This window comes from Nicotiana attenuata, unplaced genomic scaffold (genome assembly GCF_001879085.1).
Source record: "Nicotiana attenuata strain UT unplaced genomic scaffold, NIATTr2, whole genome shotgun sequence".
Lineage (NCBI taxonomy): Eukaryota > Viridiplantae > Streptophyta > Magnoliopsida > Solanales > Solanaceae > Nicotiana > Nicotiana attenuata.
The window spans coordinates 349,699-369,878 of NW_017670891.1; the positions used below are offsets into that span (position 1 = coordinate 349,699).

Below are 20,180 nucleotides of genomic sequence, written 5' to 3' on the forward strand. Positions count from 1 at the left end.
TACTATTTCTGCTACTTTATCTCCATCTCAAGACTAAGTATTACATTTTTTTCTAATTCATCTATTATTTTATGATCAAATTAATTCACTTATCTATACACCACGTATAAATTCAACTATACCATTTTACGGGTAAACAATGACATTCTTCCTAATCATTACTCCCTCTGTCTCAATTTACATGACATATTTCACTTATGGAGAGTTAAACTGTGTGAAGTTTGATCAACATTTTAAAATATTTTTTTGGTCATATTGACATGAGAAAAATTGCAACTTATAGTACTTTTCGTGTACTTTTTAAATATCTAAATTTTAATTTGAAAACAATAAACTAAACTAATCCCATTTAGTTTCAAGCGTAGTCAAATTGCCTCTTGATAAGCGAAATTGTTATCTAATTGAAACACAGGGAGTATAATTATTATGCAAATTGATTTTGGTATGTTTCAGGTAAAACAAGAACAAAATTGATTCGCATTTGTTCACTTCACCAAAGCGTAAGCTAATGAAATTAATTTAATTGGCTTAATTATCTTGTCATAGTCTTTTTCGTCTGCCTTATCTTATTTTTTGGGGTCTGAATTTGTCCAAATAATTGTTGGTTGGGACATTTATAGGACCTGGATTCAGAAACCGAACTAGATTGAATTTTCTGAGACTTCAATATTGGTTGCGAATAGCTATATACTATTCACTTTTTGAACTTTAAAAAAGGAATACTGAAATTATAAGTTCTTTTATGTGTTATTCGGAATTGATCCAAATTCCAAAATGTCAACTTAGCATAATTAAAAGTGTAATTTATCTTATAACAATAATTTATGTTAGATATATGAAGTGAAGAAAAGATAATTTACATGTTAATCTTAACCTTAAAAAACAACAGTGTGGAAGGTAATCAGCATTTCATGACAAAAGAAAAGTATTATTTCAAGCAGTGGTTTTTGTTTGAGTTTTTGTAAAAATAACTTTGACAGACTCAGTTCTGAGTTTCGGAAAAGTGTTTATATGAAACATTTTTGCAAAAGAAAATAAAGTTTGAAAAGTGTTTTAGCAATTTAAGAATCTGAGCTTGCAATTCTTAAAAAAGAAAAACGAAAATTTCTCAAACGAACATTTTTTCAAACTCAAAAACTGAAATTTGTTTTTTTGTTGCAAAAATTCAAAGGAACGCCATGTGGAAGTGGATAAGCATTAGAGTAGTGTCCTTGTCCTATAGCCAGCAAAAACAAACCCCATTAGGCCACGTGGCTAGTAGATGCCTTTGCTCTTTTTCTCTCCTTTAATAGAGACGACACGTAGCTTATGTGCGCATTAAAACGTTGGTAGCTTGTAATTGGGCAGAAGTCAGAGAACCGTGGATTGACGTGGCACGTCGCTGTCGCCTCCTCTCCTCCCCTACAGGACACTAAAAAAGAAGAGTGTTTTTAGTGATGGCCTAATCACTTCCTCACAAAGAGGACTCCTTTACATCATTCTTTAATTTTACCCCTATCTTTTCTTCGTATTTACCATTCTGCAACTTATGATACTATATTCACCAATAATGACATCGGATCATACCACCAAAGGATGTGGTGCAGCGGATAGAGCTGCTCTTCCTTTAATTAGAGATTTCGGGTTCGAACTCTAGATATGAAAACTCTTTGATAGAAAGCGCTTTCCCCGAATGGAGTCCTACACGGCACAAATTCGAATATAGTCGGACTCTAATACGAATATCGAACACCGGATGAGAAACAAAATAAATGACCCTGTGTCATTGAGTTTGTGAAGTCTAACTGCCTGATTTTAATTCAGTACTAGACTTTTCTTTGAAAATGTGGAGTGAGCCGTGTAGTAGAAATGTAATAAGTAACCATTTATAAGTCTAGATCTAATTAAGGGTCTTTTTAAAGAATCAAGCAACGAATAAATTCTAGCCTAAGAGACTCACACCTTCCATCTTGCTCCATCCATAATTGTATACTACTTCCGGTCCATTTTAATTATTTTTTTAATTTTCTCTATTTGTGTAGTGATTCACAATATTTTAATTTTTTCTAGATATCAAGAAGGAGTTTACTTATTTTTCCAAAGTTACACTTGGGTAAAGAGCCTAGAAGTATTTATTATATTTTCAGTGAACAAATTAAGGTTATTATGATCAATTTATTATTAATTAATACTAAAAGGTGAAATTTTTTAATATGTGTAAATAGCCAAAAAAAAAAAAAGTGGATCGAATGGAGTATTTCACTCTAGTCTTATTAGACCATTCATTTCTTTTAGTTATATGCAGATAATAGGTAGGAAAATATTTGGGGACTACAATATTAAGATAGTCAATAAATTATTAACAGTCGCATAAACATGTCTCCTAAATTCACTATTAATTATAGAGACTATGTTATAACTGTTTGTACGACGAGGACAGACGAATAAATAGAGTGGAACAAAATAAAATAAGAAGCAATCTTAAAAAACACTGCATTAAGCTCGCAACATAGAAATGGTAGGCTTTCTGCTCTATATGCTTGTGATACTATATGTTTGTCAAGTCATCTTAGTTTGCCAAGAATTTGATGCCACAACATATCCAATCTACTCTCTCTTTTTTCTTCTTTTTACTTTATTTGTTTCCTTGAGCATAAAAAAAAGGCTCAAGAAAGGAAGAGAAAAGGTTACTACAATACAGCTAAGTACTAAAGAAGGTTGGCCAACCAACTTTCTTACCTCACTAGTTTGTCTAATATTTGGATTATTTTACCATTACTCAAAAGAAAGCTGGTAAAGCAACAATCAAATTAATCAAAGAAGTTGGTTCCAACAACAAGTTTTATTGTCTGTCTTTGTCTTTTTAACCCCCCCCCCCCCCCTATTTTAATGTGGGGGTAATAGAAGGAAGACTATATTTTTAGTACTAACACATATTCAACATTACAAAGTTGCAAAAATATCGATCAGGAAAATTTGTTATAGTTCATTGACGTTTTATGTAGTGGCATCCAAGAAAGTGATAAATGGATCTTGGGCCTAACTCAATTTGTTATGGGATTTTTACCTAGCTATACTATATTAAAAGCTTATTTACCACTTTTCTTTAGGTTTCTTAAAAATTACATTGTGTATCTATATTTACTATATATATACAAAACCATAATAAAAGAAGGATCCCTTAAATTTAGGGATTAATTGTAACCGTAACCCTCCCCTTCCTATTCCCAACGTCTGCCAACTATATTCTCCATACAAGCACGATTTTCTTCCCAATTTCAAAAGATTTCAAAATTATTCTCTCTTTCATACAAATCAACCAAAACCTCTCTCTTTTGCACATAAATCAAGTGACTATCTCTCTAAAATTGTAGCACCATATGTTTCTCTAAGTCAATTCTACCAACAACCATTGAAAAGCTTCAACAATTGACAAATTCATCAACATTATCTCTAAATTTGTAGCAACAGAGGGTTCGCCATTGGCAGTGAAGCTTTGAATTCGATATTCTAGTTTTACCAATTTGTGATGTATTTAGATTGAGTGTTCTTGCAAACAATTGAGAATGCTCTTTGGAGTTTATATCTCAATTTGAAGGTGATTGGTTAAGTTTAGAGTTGGATTTAGATGAAATTTCAGACTGAAACTCAAAGAAAAACACGTTTCAGAATTGTATCATGATTGTATGATAATTGTATCAGCTTTGCATATGAATTGTTTCTGATACATCAATACCTAAAACAATACCTGATAATTGTATCATAATTTAAGTTAAAGTTGGTTTTAGGTGGAATTATCATGTTGAAACTTTAAGAAGATGAAGATTGGAATTGTATTATAATTGTATCACAATTATTGTATCTAGCTTGTATCTGATACATCAATATATAAAATAATACCTGATACAATACTAATACAAGTATAATACAATATTGCATCAGTTTAAGTTTAGAGTTGATTTTAAGTTGTATCATAATTGTATTAGAATTCTTTTAAGATTGTATCAAATTTGTATTAGAATTGTATCTGATGCATCAATATATGAAACAATTCTTGATACAATACAGATACAAGTATAATACAATATTTATATCAGAATTGAATAAGTTTTTTTGAGTAGAACCGTGATAAGTAGAAATTTTTCAAATTTCCTCTAATTTTTGCAATGGATCTTTAAAATTGCAAAAGATTCCTTTTTAAGAAATATCACCGTACAAAAAGTAAGTATTTTATATTATTTTAAAATATGATTGCTATTGTCGCCATAGATTTTTAGAGAAGAAGATAATTCAACGTTGAATTGATATTGAATCTCGCTATATCTATCAAAATGCTCGAGAATTATGCTTATGCTAATTATATGTATTTATGATCGAGAATCATATGTATTTTTTGTCTTCGAATGGACCGATTTATAGATGAGTGTGTTAGGCAAATAAATCGAAGAAATTAGGGCGTAGATTTGCATAGAAGAAGAAGGAGAGAGAGAGAAGAGGAAAGGAAAAAAAAGGAAGGATATAATCAAATACCTTAATTGAAGGCACTAATATGGTGCAGAAGCCTTTTAAGGGGAAATATATACAATTTGTAAGAAAAATCTAGATTCTTATTGAAAACTACAAAACCTAGAGAAAATAGGTAAATAAGTTCCTATTGTTGTATATATAGGATAAATTCCCATTTGTTATGAGGCGAGGATTGCCCAAAATCATATAAGAAGACGAAGGACCTCACCAACCGATGTGGGACAACTCAACAAAAAGTAAAACAGCCATTTCAAAGCATATTTAATTTCGATATTTCATTAAAATAAGTCAACGTATTTCTTATAATTAAGTATGTTTGGTTTTTCCTAAGCAGACTTATAAATCAAGTTCTACAAATATACTTGTTTACCCTAAAGATTGGATAACAATTTAACTTATAATGTGGTTTTAAGGACACGTGATTTCACCTAATATCAATTGATAAATGTAAAGATTAGTAATAGGAATTGACAATATGATAAAGCAAACCAGTGTTTGAATGGAATTCGGTCCTTGAGCTTGAGTACCCTCGAACTGATTGGTGCAAGAACAGTTAAAAGTATAACAAGCTGATGAACAAGAATATGAGCTAGAAAAAGCGTTATATTTCTTTGATTCGTCAGAACAATGTCGCCCCTTACAAATGATTAGAACCCCCTTTATATAGTAGAGGAATTCTACTTAAGGTACAATTCTAAATATGGAAGGAAATCCCATGATTGGCTGAACAACCGCTCTTAACTTGATTCGTGCCGAGATTCTCGCCACGATCCTTAGCCAATCCCGGATATCTATGTTTTCTGTTACTCGACTTAGCTTCGATCTCTATTTTACTGGGTCTCGATCTTGGTCGACCTCGAGCTTAATCGGTCCCAGGGTCTCGATAACTCAACCCCGCGCCATAGATAAAAATCGAGATCCAAACTTGATCTACCATGTTCCAGCCTTGGTCAGTCGAACAAAAAGGGGCATCCCGATTTTGACCGTATACAGATAGTCCCCTCGTTTTTGGGAGTGAATGACAAGAAACGAATTGAGTCCGAGTTCCTTTGCTTGTTTTTCTAAAAGCGCCAAATATTCCAATCTCTATTCTTCCTTGCTTACAAAAATAAAATGGCCAAAACGACTAAAACCATTCCGCAAAAGGAAACTACTCAGGTTCGGTCAAAGGAGGTTGTCGAACGCGCCAAGTGTCAGTCTCAGAGGGAGACTCTTGAAAAAAACCCATGCTCGAGGCTTTGATTTTCGATTGAGGTCGATGGACTCTGAATGACCATTTGAACTAGAGTTTGAATAGCTCTTAGGCTTACTAGTCGAGTGAGGATTTGCTCGAACTCGAAGTAAAGTTAACCCTTAGGTTTTATAGATCGTCCCTGAGTGAGAGTTTGCTCGAACTTGGATTAAGATAGCCCTTGGGCTTTTATGATCGAGTAAGGATTTGCTCGAACTTGAAGTGAAGTTAGCCTCTAGGCTTACCTGTCGAGTGAGGATTTTCTCGAACTCGAAGTAAAGGTAGCCCTTAGGCTTTATAGATAGTCCTCGAGTGAGAGTTTGCTCGAACTTGGATTAAGATAGCCCTTGGGCTTTTATGATCGAGTGAGGACTTGCTCGAACTCTAAGTGAAGTTAGCCCTTAGGCTTTATAGTCGAGTGAGGATTTGCTCGAACTCGAAATAACGTTATCCCTTAGGCTTTATAGATAGTCCCTTAGTGAGATTTTGCTCGAACTCGGGTTATGATAGCCCTTGGGCTTTTACGATCGAGTGAGGACTTACTCGAACTAGAAATGAAGTTAGCCCTTAGGCTTTATAGCCGAGTTAGGATTTTCTCGAACTCGAAGTAAAGTTAGCCCTTAAACTTTATAGATAGTCCCTGAGTGAGAGTTTGCTCGAACTCGGGTTAAGATAGCCCTTGGGCTTTCATGATCGAGTGAGGGCTTGCTCGAACTCGAAGTGAAGTTAGCCCCTAGGTTTTATAGCCGAGTGAGAATTTTCTCAAGCTCGAAGTAGAGTCAGCCCTTGGGCTTTATAGATAGTCCCCGAGTGAGAGTTTGCTCGAATTCGGGTTAAGATAGCCCTTGGGCTTTTATGATCGAGTGAAGACTTGCTCGAACTCGAAGTAGAAGTAGCCCTTAGGCCTTTGTATTTGTTACGGATTTCGGACGTCTCTGATCCGTGTTAATTTGGCCGTAGCCTCTTTAGTTTAGATTTTTCCCTTTGGGCTTATTTTCCATTTCACCTCGAGCTTGCCCGAAGTGTCAGTCCCTGAGTGGGGTGGTCGTGGCCTGTAAAATTGAGGGTCGCCTTTAAGGTCTTATGGTCTCGAAATTTTAGTAGCTCGATTTCGTTTGTTTTTCGGACGGCAATCCTCAAGCGTGGGGTTAGTTGTTTGAACTTCCATCATGATCGGCTCTTAAGCCTGTTTACACAATAGATCAATAGTATGAATTAGGAAATTTTTCTAAAGGCATGAGATATCGGCAAGGAAAAGTACTCCTCTCAATAGATAATTATACATGCATGCATGTTTGATGCTAGGTCTCGAGTAATCTATATGGGTACGGTTCATTTGACCGTTTGACCCTTACAACATTTTCCTATCGAGACCCGCTGTCACGAAGTAATTTCCTTGCAACAAAGTAGACATACGAGGGTAATGCCCCCACAATACTCGAGGTTTTATTGTAGGGAACCTCGGATACTATTGAATTGCTCTAAGTTAGCACGAACAATGGTTGCCTCGTTAAAAACCTCGCCGGAAAAACCTATTTGGGACAAAAACCGGTCTAAGGGAAAAAGAGTGCAACGCATGCTTTAAGATCCAAAGCTTCGTGCCGATCCTTGTCGATAGCCTACAAGTGTTAGTCGAAAAAATAGAAAGAATTGAAATGGGGTCGTACCTTTCATTCGAATTTTGGATATTTGACATGATGTTCCTCAGCATCAAGCCCCCGTGAATTTTGACCTCGATCATTCCGTGCGAAGCTTCGCCCAGACTCGTTGCCTCTACGTTCTCCGTTGTACGGTTGATATCGATCTCTATTCGACCTCGGCTCTCGATTGATGTCCTTTTTGATCCTATCCATGGGCCTGCTAGAATAAACGGACCCCGAAGGAGTCCCCAGTTGATCATCTTGGACCATGATCTTCGACTGATATCAATTATGTACGTCGGCCCAAGTGACAGCCGGGTACTTGATTAAACTTTGCTTCAACTGACGTGAAGCTATGGAACTCCGAGTGTTGAGACCTTGAGTGAAAGCTTGAACAGACCAGTCATCGGTGACCGGAGGCAAATCCATTCTCTCCGCTTGGAACCGAGATACGAATTCCCTCAGCATCTCGTTATCTTTCTGCCTTACCTTGAAAAGGTCCGACTTCCTCGTTGCAACTTTAATGGCTCCGGCGTGTGCCTTTATAAAAGAATCTGCAAGCATAGCAAACGAATCAATAGAATTAGGGGGTAAGTTATGATACCATATTAAGGCACCCTTTGATAGAGTCTCCCTAAACTTCTTCAGCAGTACAGATTCAATTTCGTCATCTTCCAAGTCATTTCCTTTAATGGCGCACATATATGAGGTGACATGTTCATTCGGATCGGTCGTCCCGTTATACTTGGGAATCTCGGGCATACGAAACTTTTTGGGGATCGGCTTCGGAGCCGCACTAGGGGAAAAGGGACTTTGCACGAACTTTTTAGAATCTAGTCCTTCCAATATCGGTGGTGCCCCCGGAATTTGATCAACTCGGGAGTTGTACGCTTCTATCCTTTTGTCGTTTTCCTCAATCTTCTTCTCCTTCGGTTCGATCCGTTTTGTGAGTTCTTCGAGCATCTTTTTAATGGCGGGGTCAGCCCCCGAATCATTGGCGTTCGATCTCTGCGGTATAGGCTCGACCCTATAAACAGTTTCTGGTTCAGGCTCTGGTTCGATCCCACTTAGTGCTGGATGCTGATTCTGTAGTTGTGCTATAGCGGCTCACTGAGCCTGTAGCATTTCAAATATCAATTGGAGGCTAACTCCACCGTCTTCTCCGCCCTGCGTACCTCGACCACCTGATCAAACTTCCCTGCGTATACGCTACCTTCAGGATCAACGCCCAGATTTGCATTTAGGGCGACATGCTAACTGACATCGACGAGGTCTACGGCCTGTGGTGCGTCGGGATTGATTGGAGGCACTCTGTTTCCCGAGGCGACTACGTGTTCGTTTTCGCCATGAAGACCAAGGCCGGTATCAATGTGAGTGGGTACTGCTTGAGAGTTCGACATGTTGATTCCTAAAATAAAAAATACTCACAAGAACAAGCATAAATGCAGTGTGTGTTATGAAGGTTAAAATATTAAGCAATCACTATTATCCTTAGCCCCACAGTGGGCGCCAAACTGCTTACCCTAAAAATTGGTTTTAAGGACACATGATTTCACCTAATATCAATTGATAAATGTAAAGATTAGTAATAGGAAATTACAATAAGATAAAGCAAATCAGTGTTTGAATGGAATTTAGGCCTTGAGCTTGAGTACCCTCGAACTGATTGGTGCAAGAACAGTTAAAAGTATAACAAGCTGATGAACAAGAATATGAGCTAGAGAAAGCGTTATATTGCTTTGATACGTCAGAACAATGTTGCCCCCCTACAAATGATTAGAACTCTTTATATAGTAGAGGAATTCTACTTAAGGTAAAATTCTAAATATGGAAGGAAATCCCATGATTGGCTGAACAACCGCTCTTGACTTGATTCGTGCTGAGATTCTCGACACGATCCTTGGCCGATCCCGGATATCTCGGTTTTCTGTTACTCGACTTAGCTTCGATCTCTATTTTACTTGGCCTCGATATTGGTCGACCTCAAGCTTAATCGGTCCCAGGGTCTCGATAACTCAACCCCGCGCCATAGATAAACATCGAGATCCAAACTTGATCTACCACGTTCCAGCCTTAGTCAGTCGAACAAAAAGGAACATTCCGATTTTGACCGTAGATAATACTAAACTCAGCAAAATGCACTACAACATTCCAGAGATTCAAATGTACCAAGCTCTACAAAACAATCACAAATCTAAAGTTATATATACAGATTCTCCCGAGAGCGTTGTAATTATGAAGGCATTGTACATAAACTATCTTTACCTATAGATGGACATAAAATAATGATTAGCCTGTAGCAGTTGAAAAGGGTTAATAACTACATACGAAAGTATATAAAGAAAGTTAGTGATACATTGAGAATGTAATTATTATTTTATATGTTAAGTAATTATTGTAGTTGCATACTAGTTAGCATTATTGTAGGTTATCAATTAATGCTACTAATTAAAGTTACTTAAAATTGCCTTTTAACAGTAATTTAAATTTGTAAATATTTAATTTTTACACCCCAAACATCAGACTTAGACTTGGATTAGGATTACATTTACCATCTGTTAGTGGCGCTATAATACTCGTAACCATACAAGAGTGCAAAATTCTATTAAAAAAAAGAATAATATTTGATGTTCTTTTATTTTTACTTTCCCAGATGCCATTCATGATATATAGCTCCAGATGCAAGGATGATATTGTAAATACAGAATTTAGAAGCGTACAAGGAATAGAGTTTAACAACTTGGCGTGTAACCATGGGACTTGTCTTGTGTGGATAGATAAGGCGATATGAACACAAAAAGCTAAGTGGAAACATGAAAAAGAAAAAAAAAGGAAATTTAAGAAAATAAAAGTCATTTTCCTGTTGAGTGGAAGTATACTTTTCTGCCCTTCATTAAAATATTCTACACTCATATATTTTTATAATAATGGGAATATGTTCATTTAAGTTTGGATGTAGACAGAAATTGGATAGAGAGATAACAGACCGTGGCAGCAGACATTTCTACCACCACCACCATATTCCTTTCATCTTTCCTTTTACAGATTCTTTATAGCTTAGTTTTAGTGTTTTTATGATATGAACCAAAACTCTTTCTTTTCTTTTCTCTCATTATTATTAATTAATTACTTTTGAGTACTGGCTATCTCTTGAAATTCTCCACAAGTTGCTTACAAGAACCAAAGTTATTTTTGATATTTATCATATTTTGAGAGTATTAAAGTAGACCTTCTCTCATATTTTTTGTTGCTTTATCTATGTCTCTGTGGTGTTTCTGACTTGATAACTAGAATTAATTACCTTTGGAGAATCTTGTTTTGGCCCATTGTTTCTTTTTTGAGCTTTGTTTTAGTAGCTTACTGGGTAATGATCAAAATTCTTGCTCGAATCTTGAGGATTCTTTCTTTGGCTTTTTGCTGTTTCTTTATCAATTCAGCATTCCTCTAATTTGAAGAAGATAGCATCAAATTGACTTTCACTTGTTTTACTCTATCTATATTCCTCATCATCTGTAGTGGTGTTAGGTTCAGTGAAGTGCTTATTATTTGTTGGATGAGTTTGATCCATGTAATTGGGTTCGGTTTGAAATTGGGGAACTTACTGTTGACTCTATGTTGGTGGTTAGTGTCATTGATGTCCATGAATTGGTTAAATAATGGTAGCAAGAGTTTGGTTGGTGATGGGGAGCAGATATTGATGAAATTGTGGGAAGGTATAGCAGAGCTGAGTGCTAAGATTTACCATTGTTACCCTCGGTATGTCGTAGGAAAAAAGTGGTGGAGGAAGCTTTTGATAGCATGGGTATTATTTTGGATACTCGTATCTTTTTCAGTATTCTGGTACATGAGCACTCAAGCTTTTGACAAGAGAAAAGAAACACTTGCTAGTATGTGTGATGAGAGGGCTCGGATGTTACAGGATCAGTTCAATGTTAGTATGAATCATGTGCAGGCCATGTCCATTCTCATCTCTACTTTCCACCATGCCAGGAACCCTTCTGCTATTGATCAGGTCATAATCTCATCTTCATCCATAAGAAAAGACTTTAACCATCCTAAATTATGGGTTTTAGAAGTTTTTTATAATTGTTCAAGTCTTAGTAACTTCTTAGCACTAAGATTATGGTGAACTCTAAACCATAGATTCTTGTGTTTTTTCTTGGTCACTTATATGTTGAACTCCTTAGACTTGTTTTTTCAATCAAATAAAAGTGACTGTCTAAATCTTTTGCTATTAGTCTTCAAGGTGTTCTTATAGCCTGTTTGGCCAAGCTTTTGCAAGGCCAAAGGCACTTTTATTCAAAAAAATGTTTTTTTTTTGGCCATAGTTGAAGTGTTTGGCCAAGCTTTTAGAAGTAAAATAAAAGAGCTTTTGACAAAAAGTATTTGTTGCTTTTAGAAGTTTGGCCAAACATGCTATTAGTTACATTGGGCCTATAGAAACAGCTTAGTAATCTTTCTATTTAATTCTTTAAAATGCCCAAAAACTCTGTGCTTGCAGGGTACTTTTGCAAGATATACAGAAAGAACAGCGTTCGAGAGGCCTCTTACAAGTGGGGTGGCATATGCAGTAAGAGTGCTCCACTCAGAAAGAAAAGAGTTTGAGAAGCAACAAGGTTGGAGTATTAGGAGAATGGATACACTTGAACAAACTCCAGTTCACAAAGATGACGAGTATGATAGAGATGGCCTGGAGCCATCACCAGTTCAGGCGGAATATGCCCCTGTTATTTTTGCACAGGATACTATTGCACATGTAATTTCTGTTGATATGCTCTCCGGAGAGGTAACTTCTTTATTAAATCTTCCAGAGTGTTCTTTGAATGTGCATTATTAGATAGCTAGAGGTAGTTATTTTAGAATCTGCCACACACTCATACATATGCAAAGGGAAGTACAAAGAGCAAGACCCTTATAAATGATTGTGCCAAACAGGAAGATCGCGAGAATGTTTTACGTGCGAGGGCATCAGGAAAGGGTGTTCTCACGGCTCCCTTCAGGCTACTTAAAACAAATCGCCTTGGAGTGATAAAGACATTTGCAGTTTACAAAACCGATCTTCCTTCTAATGCAACTCCAAATGAAAGGATCCAAGCAACTGACGGGTATTGCCATCTGCTTTATACACTCACTTACTGACTACTCAACTTTTGGAATATGTTGCCCCTTACATAGTGGGAATAGAATCTAAAAACTGCAGGAGAAAGGCAAAAGATAATGATCTTGTTCAGCATTTTAGAATTTCACATTTTGGAGTAAGCTAATATTCTGGAATACTTATCAAATAGGAAATTCATGAAGGGACCTGATGACTTCTCGTGACCAAATTATGTTAGCTAATTAAGTGACTATTTTATAAGCTTCTTTCCTTTTGAAGCAGGTATCTTGGTGGAGTCCTTGACATTGAGTCGCTTGTAGAGAAGCTTCTTCAGCAGCTTGCAAGCAAGCAAACTATCCTTGTAAATGTGTATGATACAACTAATATCTCCCACCCTATTAGCATGTATGGTTCAAATGTGTCAAGTGATGGTGTGGAGCATGTCAGTGCCCTCAACTTTGGGGATCCATTTAGAAGGCATGAGATGCGCTGCAGGTGATTTTGTGCTTTCATCATTGGATGTCTTCTTTGTGTATAATCATGATTCCTGTCATTTTTCGCTTAACTGGATATGGACACTAAAGATTTGAGGAGGCTCAATAGATTTGAATTTAAGATTGAATCCTCCGAGATTGCTACTCTTTTTTTCAGATTCAAACAGAAACCACCATGGCCTTGGCTAGGCATCACAACTGCCACAGGAATTCTTGTAATTGCATTGCTTATTGGGCAAATATTTCATGCAACAATAAACAGAATAGCCAAAGTTGAGGATGATTATCATGAGATGATGGTGCTAAAAAAGCGTGCTGAGGATGCTGACGTTGCAAAATCACAGGTATATATGATTTTTCTTTTTCCGCTAAATACTTTTATCCAACACTTGTTATAGGATATGACCTAAATTGACCTCTGTCTTGTAGTTTCTCGCTACTGTTTCCCACGAGATCAGGACCCCCATGAATGGTGTTCTTGGTGAGTCTCGAAATTTGCAATTTGCTGCGTCATTACTCTTAGTATATTTTAGAGGATATCGGAGTATTAGGATAAACATGTATACACTGTTTCACAGGCATGCTTCATATGCTTATGGACACCAATCTAGATGTGACACAACAAGATTATGTCAGTACAGCTCAGGCTAGCGGTAAAGCTTTAGTTTCACTAATAAATGAGGTTTTGGACCAAGCAAAGATAGAATCTGGTAAGCTTGAGCTTGAGGCCGTCTGTTTTGATGTGAGAGCTACTCTGGATGAGGTTCTCTCGCTCTTTTCGGGGAAATCTCAAGAAAAAGGAGTTGAGGTACTCCACACCTTAGACTTTCTATTTATTAATACTATCTTCTTTTTCCTATTGTGATCTAATTATTCTTTTTCTTGAGTGCAGTTGGCAGTTTACATCTCTGATAAGGTTCCCGATGTGCTCATTGGTGACCCTGGACGGTTTCGTCAGATTATCACAAACTTGATGGGAAACTCTATCAAAGTAAGTTCACATATCTCTTCAACTTTGCTCCCAGAAAATATAGCAGTGACAAAGAGTTGACTTAGCTAGGAGAGGGAAAGCGAAAGAGGAATACTACTCTCTGATTGAGTTTAAAACTGGAGTTGATATATGAGTTTGTGCGTTGTTTTAGCCCCTCTACAGGACTTCCCTTTGCTACCCTGGTGACTCGAACCGCAACCTCAAGATTGGAGGTGGAGAGTGCTTACCACTTGAGCAACTCTCTTGTCAAGGGATATCTAAAATTACTAAAGATCCATCCGGTGTTTTTCTTATGTAGGAATTAACTGAATGCGTTGCAGAAAAGGAAGTAACTAGTGCAGTCAATAACGTGCTTTTGTCATGTTCTGCTTATTAAGTTACCAAAGTTGCGCCCGATTTTAATAATAATAATAATAATATATATATATATATATATATATATATATATATTGTCTCTATATACTTGATATGAGTCATTCTAGTCGATTCCAACTTGCTTGGGACCAAGATACAGTTGTTATTGTTGTTGTATCGGAGATAAACAAGCATCTAAAGGATTCTAAAAAGGTGTTGTGCTGCCCCACTTAATTTCCTTGCAATTTTAGCTTGAAGGCTTAGATTGTTTGACAGTGTATCAACACCAACTTTTGGTAAACCAACTCTCACATTTGTAAATGTGCATTCAAGTCCACTATTGAGCTAAATGTGCTAGAGAGTGCTGGAGATATGGAATGACTCATATCAAGTATATATGGCCTTAAGGGCCAGGGGTGCACAAATATATAATGACCTAAGTTGCTCTGACACGGCAGTTTAGGTGCGCACCCGCGTCGACACGACACTAGTATGGGTGTGGGTATGGGATCCGTACCGGATCTGGTCAAATAATTTTGGGTACTTTGACCATGACAGGTGGAAAAATTCGAGACGAAATACAATTTGATTCCCGAAATAAGAACCAAAAGTAGGAAAAATTTGAAGAAAATAGCACACCTCATCTAGGAAATTAATCCTTTACTTATTTACAACTTGAGAATAAGAAAGAAATTCACACTTTACATGTTATACAAGTACTCCACAAAATTTCTCATAATTTAAAAATATTTTTATATTTTTGAATTGTTTATTAGCCGGATCTCTGGCACCTGTATCCGTGCTAGGATCCGTATCCCCGAATCTTCGAACTTACATCTCGAAGGATCCAACCTCTAGATCTGCACCCGTGTCAGACACCGCACCCGTGTCCGAGCAACATAGATAATGTTACTCACATTGATATACACGGTTAAAAAAGAGTTTTGGACTTCTGGTGATGTATATAATTAAACATTACATATATAAGGGCATCTAAGGGGTTAGTTGTGGGTACTCCACCCCACTTTAGGTTTTGGGTTGGATGATCATACTTTTCACACTCTCTAAAGTATAATGTCTTTTTGCAGTTCACCGAGAAAGGTCATATATTTGTGATGGTCCATCTTGTCGAGGAAGTGATAGAGTCATCTGAGGAGTTCAAGATGGAATCGTCGTTAAAGCACACTTTGAGTGGCTTGCCTGTAGCTGATAAACGACAGAGCTGGAGAAATTTTGTAGCTTTCAATCAAGAAGGATCCGCTTCTTTCACATCTTCCTCGCTGGGCCAGATCAATCTGATAGTTTCAGTAGAAGACACTGGTGTAGGAATTCCTTTAGAAGCTCAATCTCGTATATTCACCCCCTTCATGCAGGTTGGTCCTTCTATTGCTCGCATCCATGGGGGAACAGGTATTGGACTTAGCATAAGCAAATGTTTGGTTCAACTTATGAAGGGTGAAATTGGATTTGTAAGTTTGCCAAAAATTGGATCCACCTTTACTTTTACTGCTGTTTTCACCAATGGCCGCTGTAATTGGAATGAGCAGAAAAGCAAACAAATCAACAATCCGTCAAACTCTGTTTCTTCGGAATTCCATGGCATGAGAGCCTTAATTGTTGACCCAAGAACTGTCCGTGCTAGGGTCTCACAGTATCACATGAAACGACTTGGAGTTCATTCTGAAGTGGTTTCAGATTTGAATCACTGTTTGTCTTACTTAAGAACTGACAATAGGGTCACAAATATGATCCTCATTGAACAGGAGGTCTGGGATACTGATTTGGGAATGTCAATTCTCTTTGTCAAAAACTTAAGAAATATCGATGCTAATGACCCTCCTAAACTATTTATATTAGCTAATGCTATAAATTCTAACCGAGTTGGTGTAGCCAATGGTCTTTCTTCTCCATTTGTCATCATGAAGCCACTAAGGGTGAGTATGCTTGCTGCATCGCTTCAACGTGCCATGGGTGTTGGTAACAAAGGGAATTGCACGAACGGAGAGCTCTCCGGTTCTTCTCTTTCCAAGCTACTTCAAGGGAGAAAAATTTTGGTTGTGGATGACAATAATGTGAACCTTAGAGTAGCTGCTGCTGCGCTGAAGAAGTATGGTGCTGATGTTGTCTGCACAGACAGTGGAAAAAAGGCAATCACTTTCTTAAAACCACCTCATCAGTTTGATGCATGTTTCATGGATATTCAGATGCCAGAAATGGATGGGTATGTTTCTTAAGAAACGCTATGTTATGTACCATTTTTAGACCCACCAATTGATATTTTCCTTGCTTATTTTTGCATAACCATGAGCTTCTGCTCCAATCATAGCAATTCCTTTATCGCACTTTCTGCTCTGCACAAGTAACCTTTAGAGAAGCTCTGTTAAATGTTTGACAAATTAAGTCGCTTTTAAGCTGATGGTAACACTATAAAATTCAATAACAGGTTTGAAGCTACAAAGAGAATCCGCGACATGGAATCTGATATCAATAGCTGTATCCAACTCGGACAACTTCCTGTTGAAGCTTATGGAAATGCTTCAAGCTGGAAAGTGCCCATTTTGGCCATGACTGCTGACGTGATTCAAGCTACAAACGAACAGTGTCAGAAATGTGGAATGGATGGTTATGTGTCGAAGCCATTTGAGGCCGAGCAACTTTATCAAGAAGTGTCGCGCTTTTTTCACGTCAAACCAAATCAGAATAGCTGAAGATCAGTAGAAATGCCATTTTCTTCATGGTGCCCAAACTTGATTACTACTGCAAGTTAAGAGTGCGAATCTCCGAAACTTAACAGACAAAGTACATAAAACTTCAAGGATTGCTTTTGGATTCTTTGTTGGGGTCTGATCTGACATCTTACAAGCTTGAGGAGCAGAGGAGTTGAATGTAACCACTTGAACTTCTGCTTCTCTCATCAAGGAAAAACCTTTCTTAAAGAGTTGTCAATCCTTTTGATGGCTAGTCTCTTGAGGAATGGATGATGCTTGTACCATAGAGAGTGATCTAGTTGATTTAGGAACAAACATTGTTTGTCAGCAGAAACACGTTTCATGTGTATATTCTCAAATCCTATAGGGCACATAGGAAAGTAGTCATAATAGGTAAAAGGTTAGTTCAGTCATAGTTGGCATAAACATAGGGACATCAAACAGTTGAATTGCTTCTTTTCCCTTTGTGTATAGTACAAAGAACATGTTTTTGATGTAGGACATTTTGATATCAAGTATAAAGTAAGCATTCAAATGTTGCTTCTGCAGATGCACAATTCCTGCATAATTATTTAATTTTGTTTATTGCCTTCCCCTTAAAGTGAAACGGAAAAAAAGGTGAAAATCTAGCGGAAGTGTGGGTTTAATATGTCTACTACTCAGACCTTAAGTAAATAAAATTTGGAAGATCTGTCTTTTTTGGTTAAGATGATATGCAATCTGTTAGTGAAGTGGCTCGAAGCTACACGAGTATGGGAGTTTATCTGGAGCATGAGTTGACCTATTAGCTCAACCAGATGATTTTGTTATGTTATACTTTTTCAGAGTCAAATTTCCAAAATTTTAATATATATATATATATATATATATATATATATATATATATATATATATATATATATATATATATGTATTTATTTTAAACTACATATTAAAAAATGTATGAAAAGAACTATATATTGTAAATCTTCTCATATTTGCGCCCAACCCGTTCTTATTTTCCCTGGTGATGGACGTACTGACACGACATATTCAAGGGGAGGTGCCATGGTGTGTGTTATTCGCTGATGACATAGTTCTGTTTGATGAGACGCAAGGCGGTGTTAACAAGAGGCTGGAGGTTTGGGGACAGGCCCTTGAGTTTAAGGGTTTCAAGTTGAGCTGAGCCGGACTGAGGCAGAATACCTAGAGTGCAAGTTCAGCGACGAGTCGAGGGAAGCGTGCATGGACGTGAGGCTTGGATCACAGGTCATTCCCAAGAGAGGCAGTTTCAAGTACCCTGGGTCGATTATCAAAAAGGACGGGGAGATCGACGAGGACGTCACACACCGTATAGGGGTGGAATGGATGAAATGGAGGATAGTATCTAGAGTCCTTTGTGACAAGAAATTGCCTTCGATACTCCAAGGTAAGTTTTATAGAGCGGTGGTTAGACCAACTACTTTGTATGGGGTAGAGTGCTGGCCGGTTAAGAACTCAAATATACAGTTGATGAAAATAGCAGAAATGAGGATGTTGAGGTAGATGTGCGGGCACACTAGGATGGATAAGATTAGGAACAAAGATATTCGAGAGAAGGTGGGCGTGACTCCTATAGATAACAAGATGCAGGAAGCGAGGCTCAGATAGTTCGGGCATGTGCTGAGGAGAAGCCCTAATGCCCCGGTAAGAAGGTGTGAGCGGTTGGCTTTAGCGGGTACGAGAAGAGGTAGAGGGCGGCTTAAGAAGTATTGGGGAGAGGTGATCAGGCAGGACATGGCGTGGCGCTTCAGATTTTCGAGGACATGGTTCTTCATAGAAAGGTGTGGAGGTCGAGCATTAGAGTTGTAGATTAGGAGGTAGTTGAACATTTTTCTACTTCGTACCGAGTGTGAGGCTGGTCTGATAGGGTTTGTCTTAGATTGCTCGTTGTTAATGTTATGTTCACACTATTCTTCCGTTTTCGCAGAACCGGGCTTATTTACTAGTTATTGTTGTTGCGTTTCATCTATTTTTTGGTTCTTATGATGCTGTTATTATTTCTATGGTTTCTGTTGACAGTACTGATATATTGTCTCTTTTCATCGTTTTCGTTTTCTTGAGCCGAGGGACTATCGAAAAGAGCGGATATGGTTTGTGTTCACACTACCCTCCGTAGACCCCTCACCTGTGGGATTTTACTGAGTTGTTATTGTTATAAATTTTAATTTTAATATACGAATTAATCTAATCCAATTTAGCTTTAAAGATTTTGAGAAGGAAAACGTGATAAATATTTTGGGATGGAGGGAGTACATTTCTACAAGCACAGAAATAAAACTGTTTTAAAATAGCTGGAGCCGAGTGCTAGCCATTTGTTTAGTAAGATGTACGCTGCGTAATAAGCTTGTACAGGAAATGCATCTTATTGGCAATTAAAGTTTGGTATCATGTGTAGATGGGTCAGAACTCGGAAGTGTCAAACAGTCCGCGTATTAGGCGGACAAGGATAGACTAACTACCAAGTGTAGAGTCTCTTACTCGTAGGAGGACCAGTTGGGTTGTTCTTGGTAGTATCATATAGTCCACCTTTCTATTAAGATTAAGAGTGTCACCCACGATAATATTTCAAAAATCTATACTATATAAGTAATATATAATTTAGAATGTACCGAAACGATGAACCCACATACGTACATCACTGAGTATACAATAAGGATAGCGTCAACGCTTCAGACATCGAAGTCGATATGTCCGAGTGGTTAAGGAGACAGACTTGAAATCTGTTGGGCTTCGCCCGCGCAGGTTCGAACCCTGCTGTCGACGAAGACTTTAGTTGTTTGTTTTTTCTCCTTTCATAAATAAAAGCACATTTGGACAAGTAAGAAAATTATATTTGCCATATAACCGAAACATTATTCACTAAATCATGATAGAATAACGCAGAGCTTAACATATATGCGAATATCTCAAATATACAATACTTTTCGGATATAAAAATGATAATATAAATAAAAAGAAAAGAATTTCAAAGGATTGCGATGGTCAATGCAGCTACCTCGATTCTCTCAATCAATGAAGCTTTCACTGCCTAGATCCGCTACCTCAAACACTTAGTAGTGACGAGGTTCAAGTCATGTGATACTCACTAGTCACAATAACTTGTGCAATAAATCAAAAGATTGACAATAGAAAATATA

General features: G+C 37.3%; 1 protein-coding gene and 1 non-coding gene across 2 annotated transcripts; both read left to right on the forward strand.

Moving 5' to 3' along the window:
* Positions 1 to 10,329: 10,329 nt before the first annotated feature.
* LOC109244268 (histidine kinase 3) lies at positions 10,330 to 17,570 on the forward strand. The gene is made up of 10 exons (XM_019411330.1): positions 10,330 to 11,389; positions 11,879 to 12,163; positions 12,313 to 12,482; positions 12,758 to 12,970; positions 13,127 to 13,313; positions 13,399 to 13,450; positions 13,548 to 13,777; positions 13,862 to 13,960; positions 15,403 to 16,535; positions 16,758 to 17,570. The coding sequence occupies exons 1-10, from the start codon at positions 10,931 to 10,933 to the stop codon at positions 17,020 to 17,022; spliced, it is 3,093 nt and encodes a 1,030-aa protein (XP_019266875.1). The 5' UTR covers positions 10,330 to 10,930; the 3' UTR covers positions 17,023 to 17,570.
* Positions 17,571 to 19,724: 2,154 nt separating this feature from the next.
* TRNAS-UGA lies at positions 19,725 to 19,806 on the forward strand. The gene has a single exon. It is a non-coding gene; the product is annotated as a tRNA-Ser (tRNA).
* Positions 19,807 to 20,180: the final 374 nt, after the last annotated feature.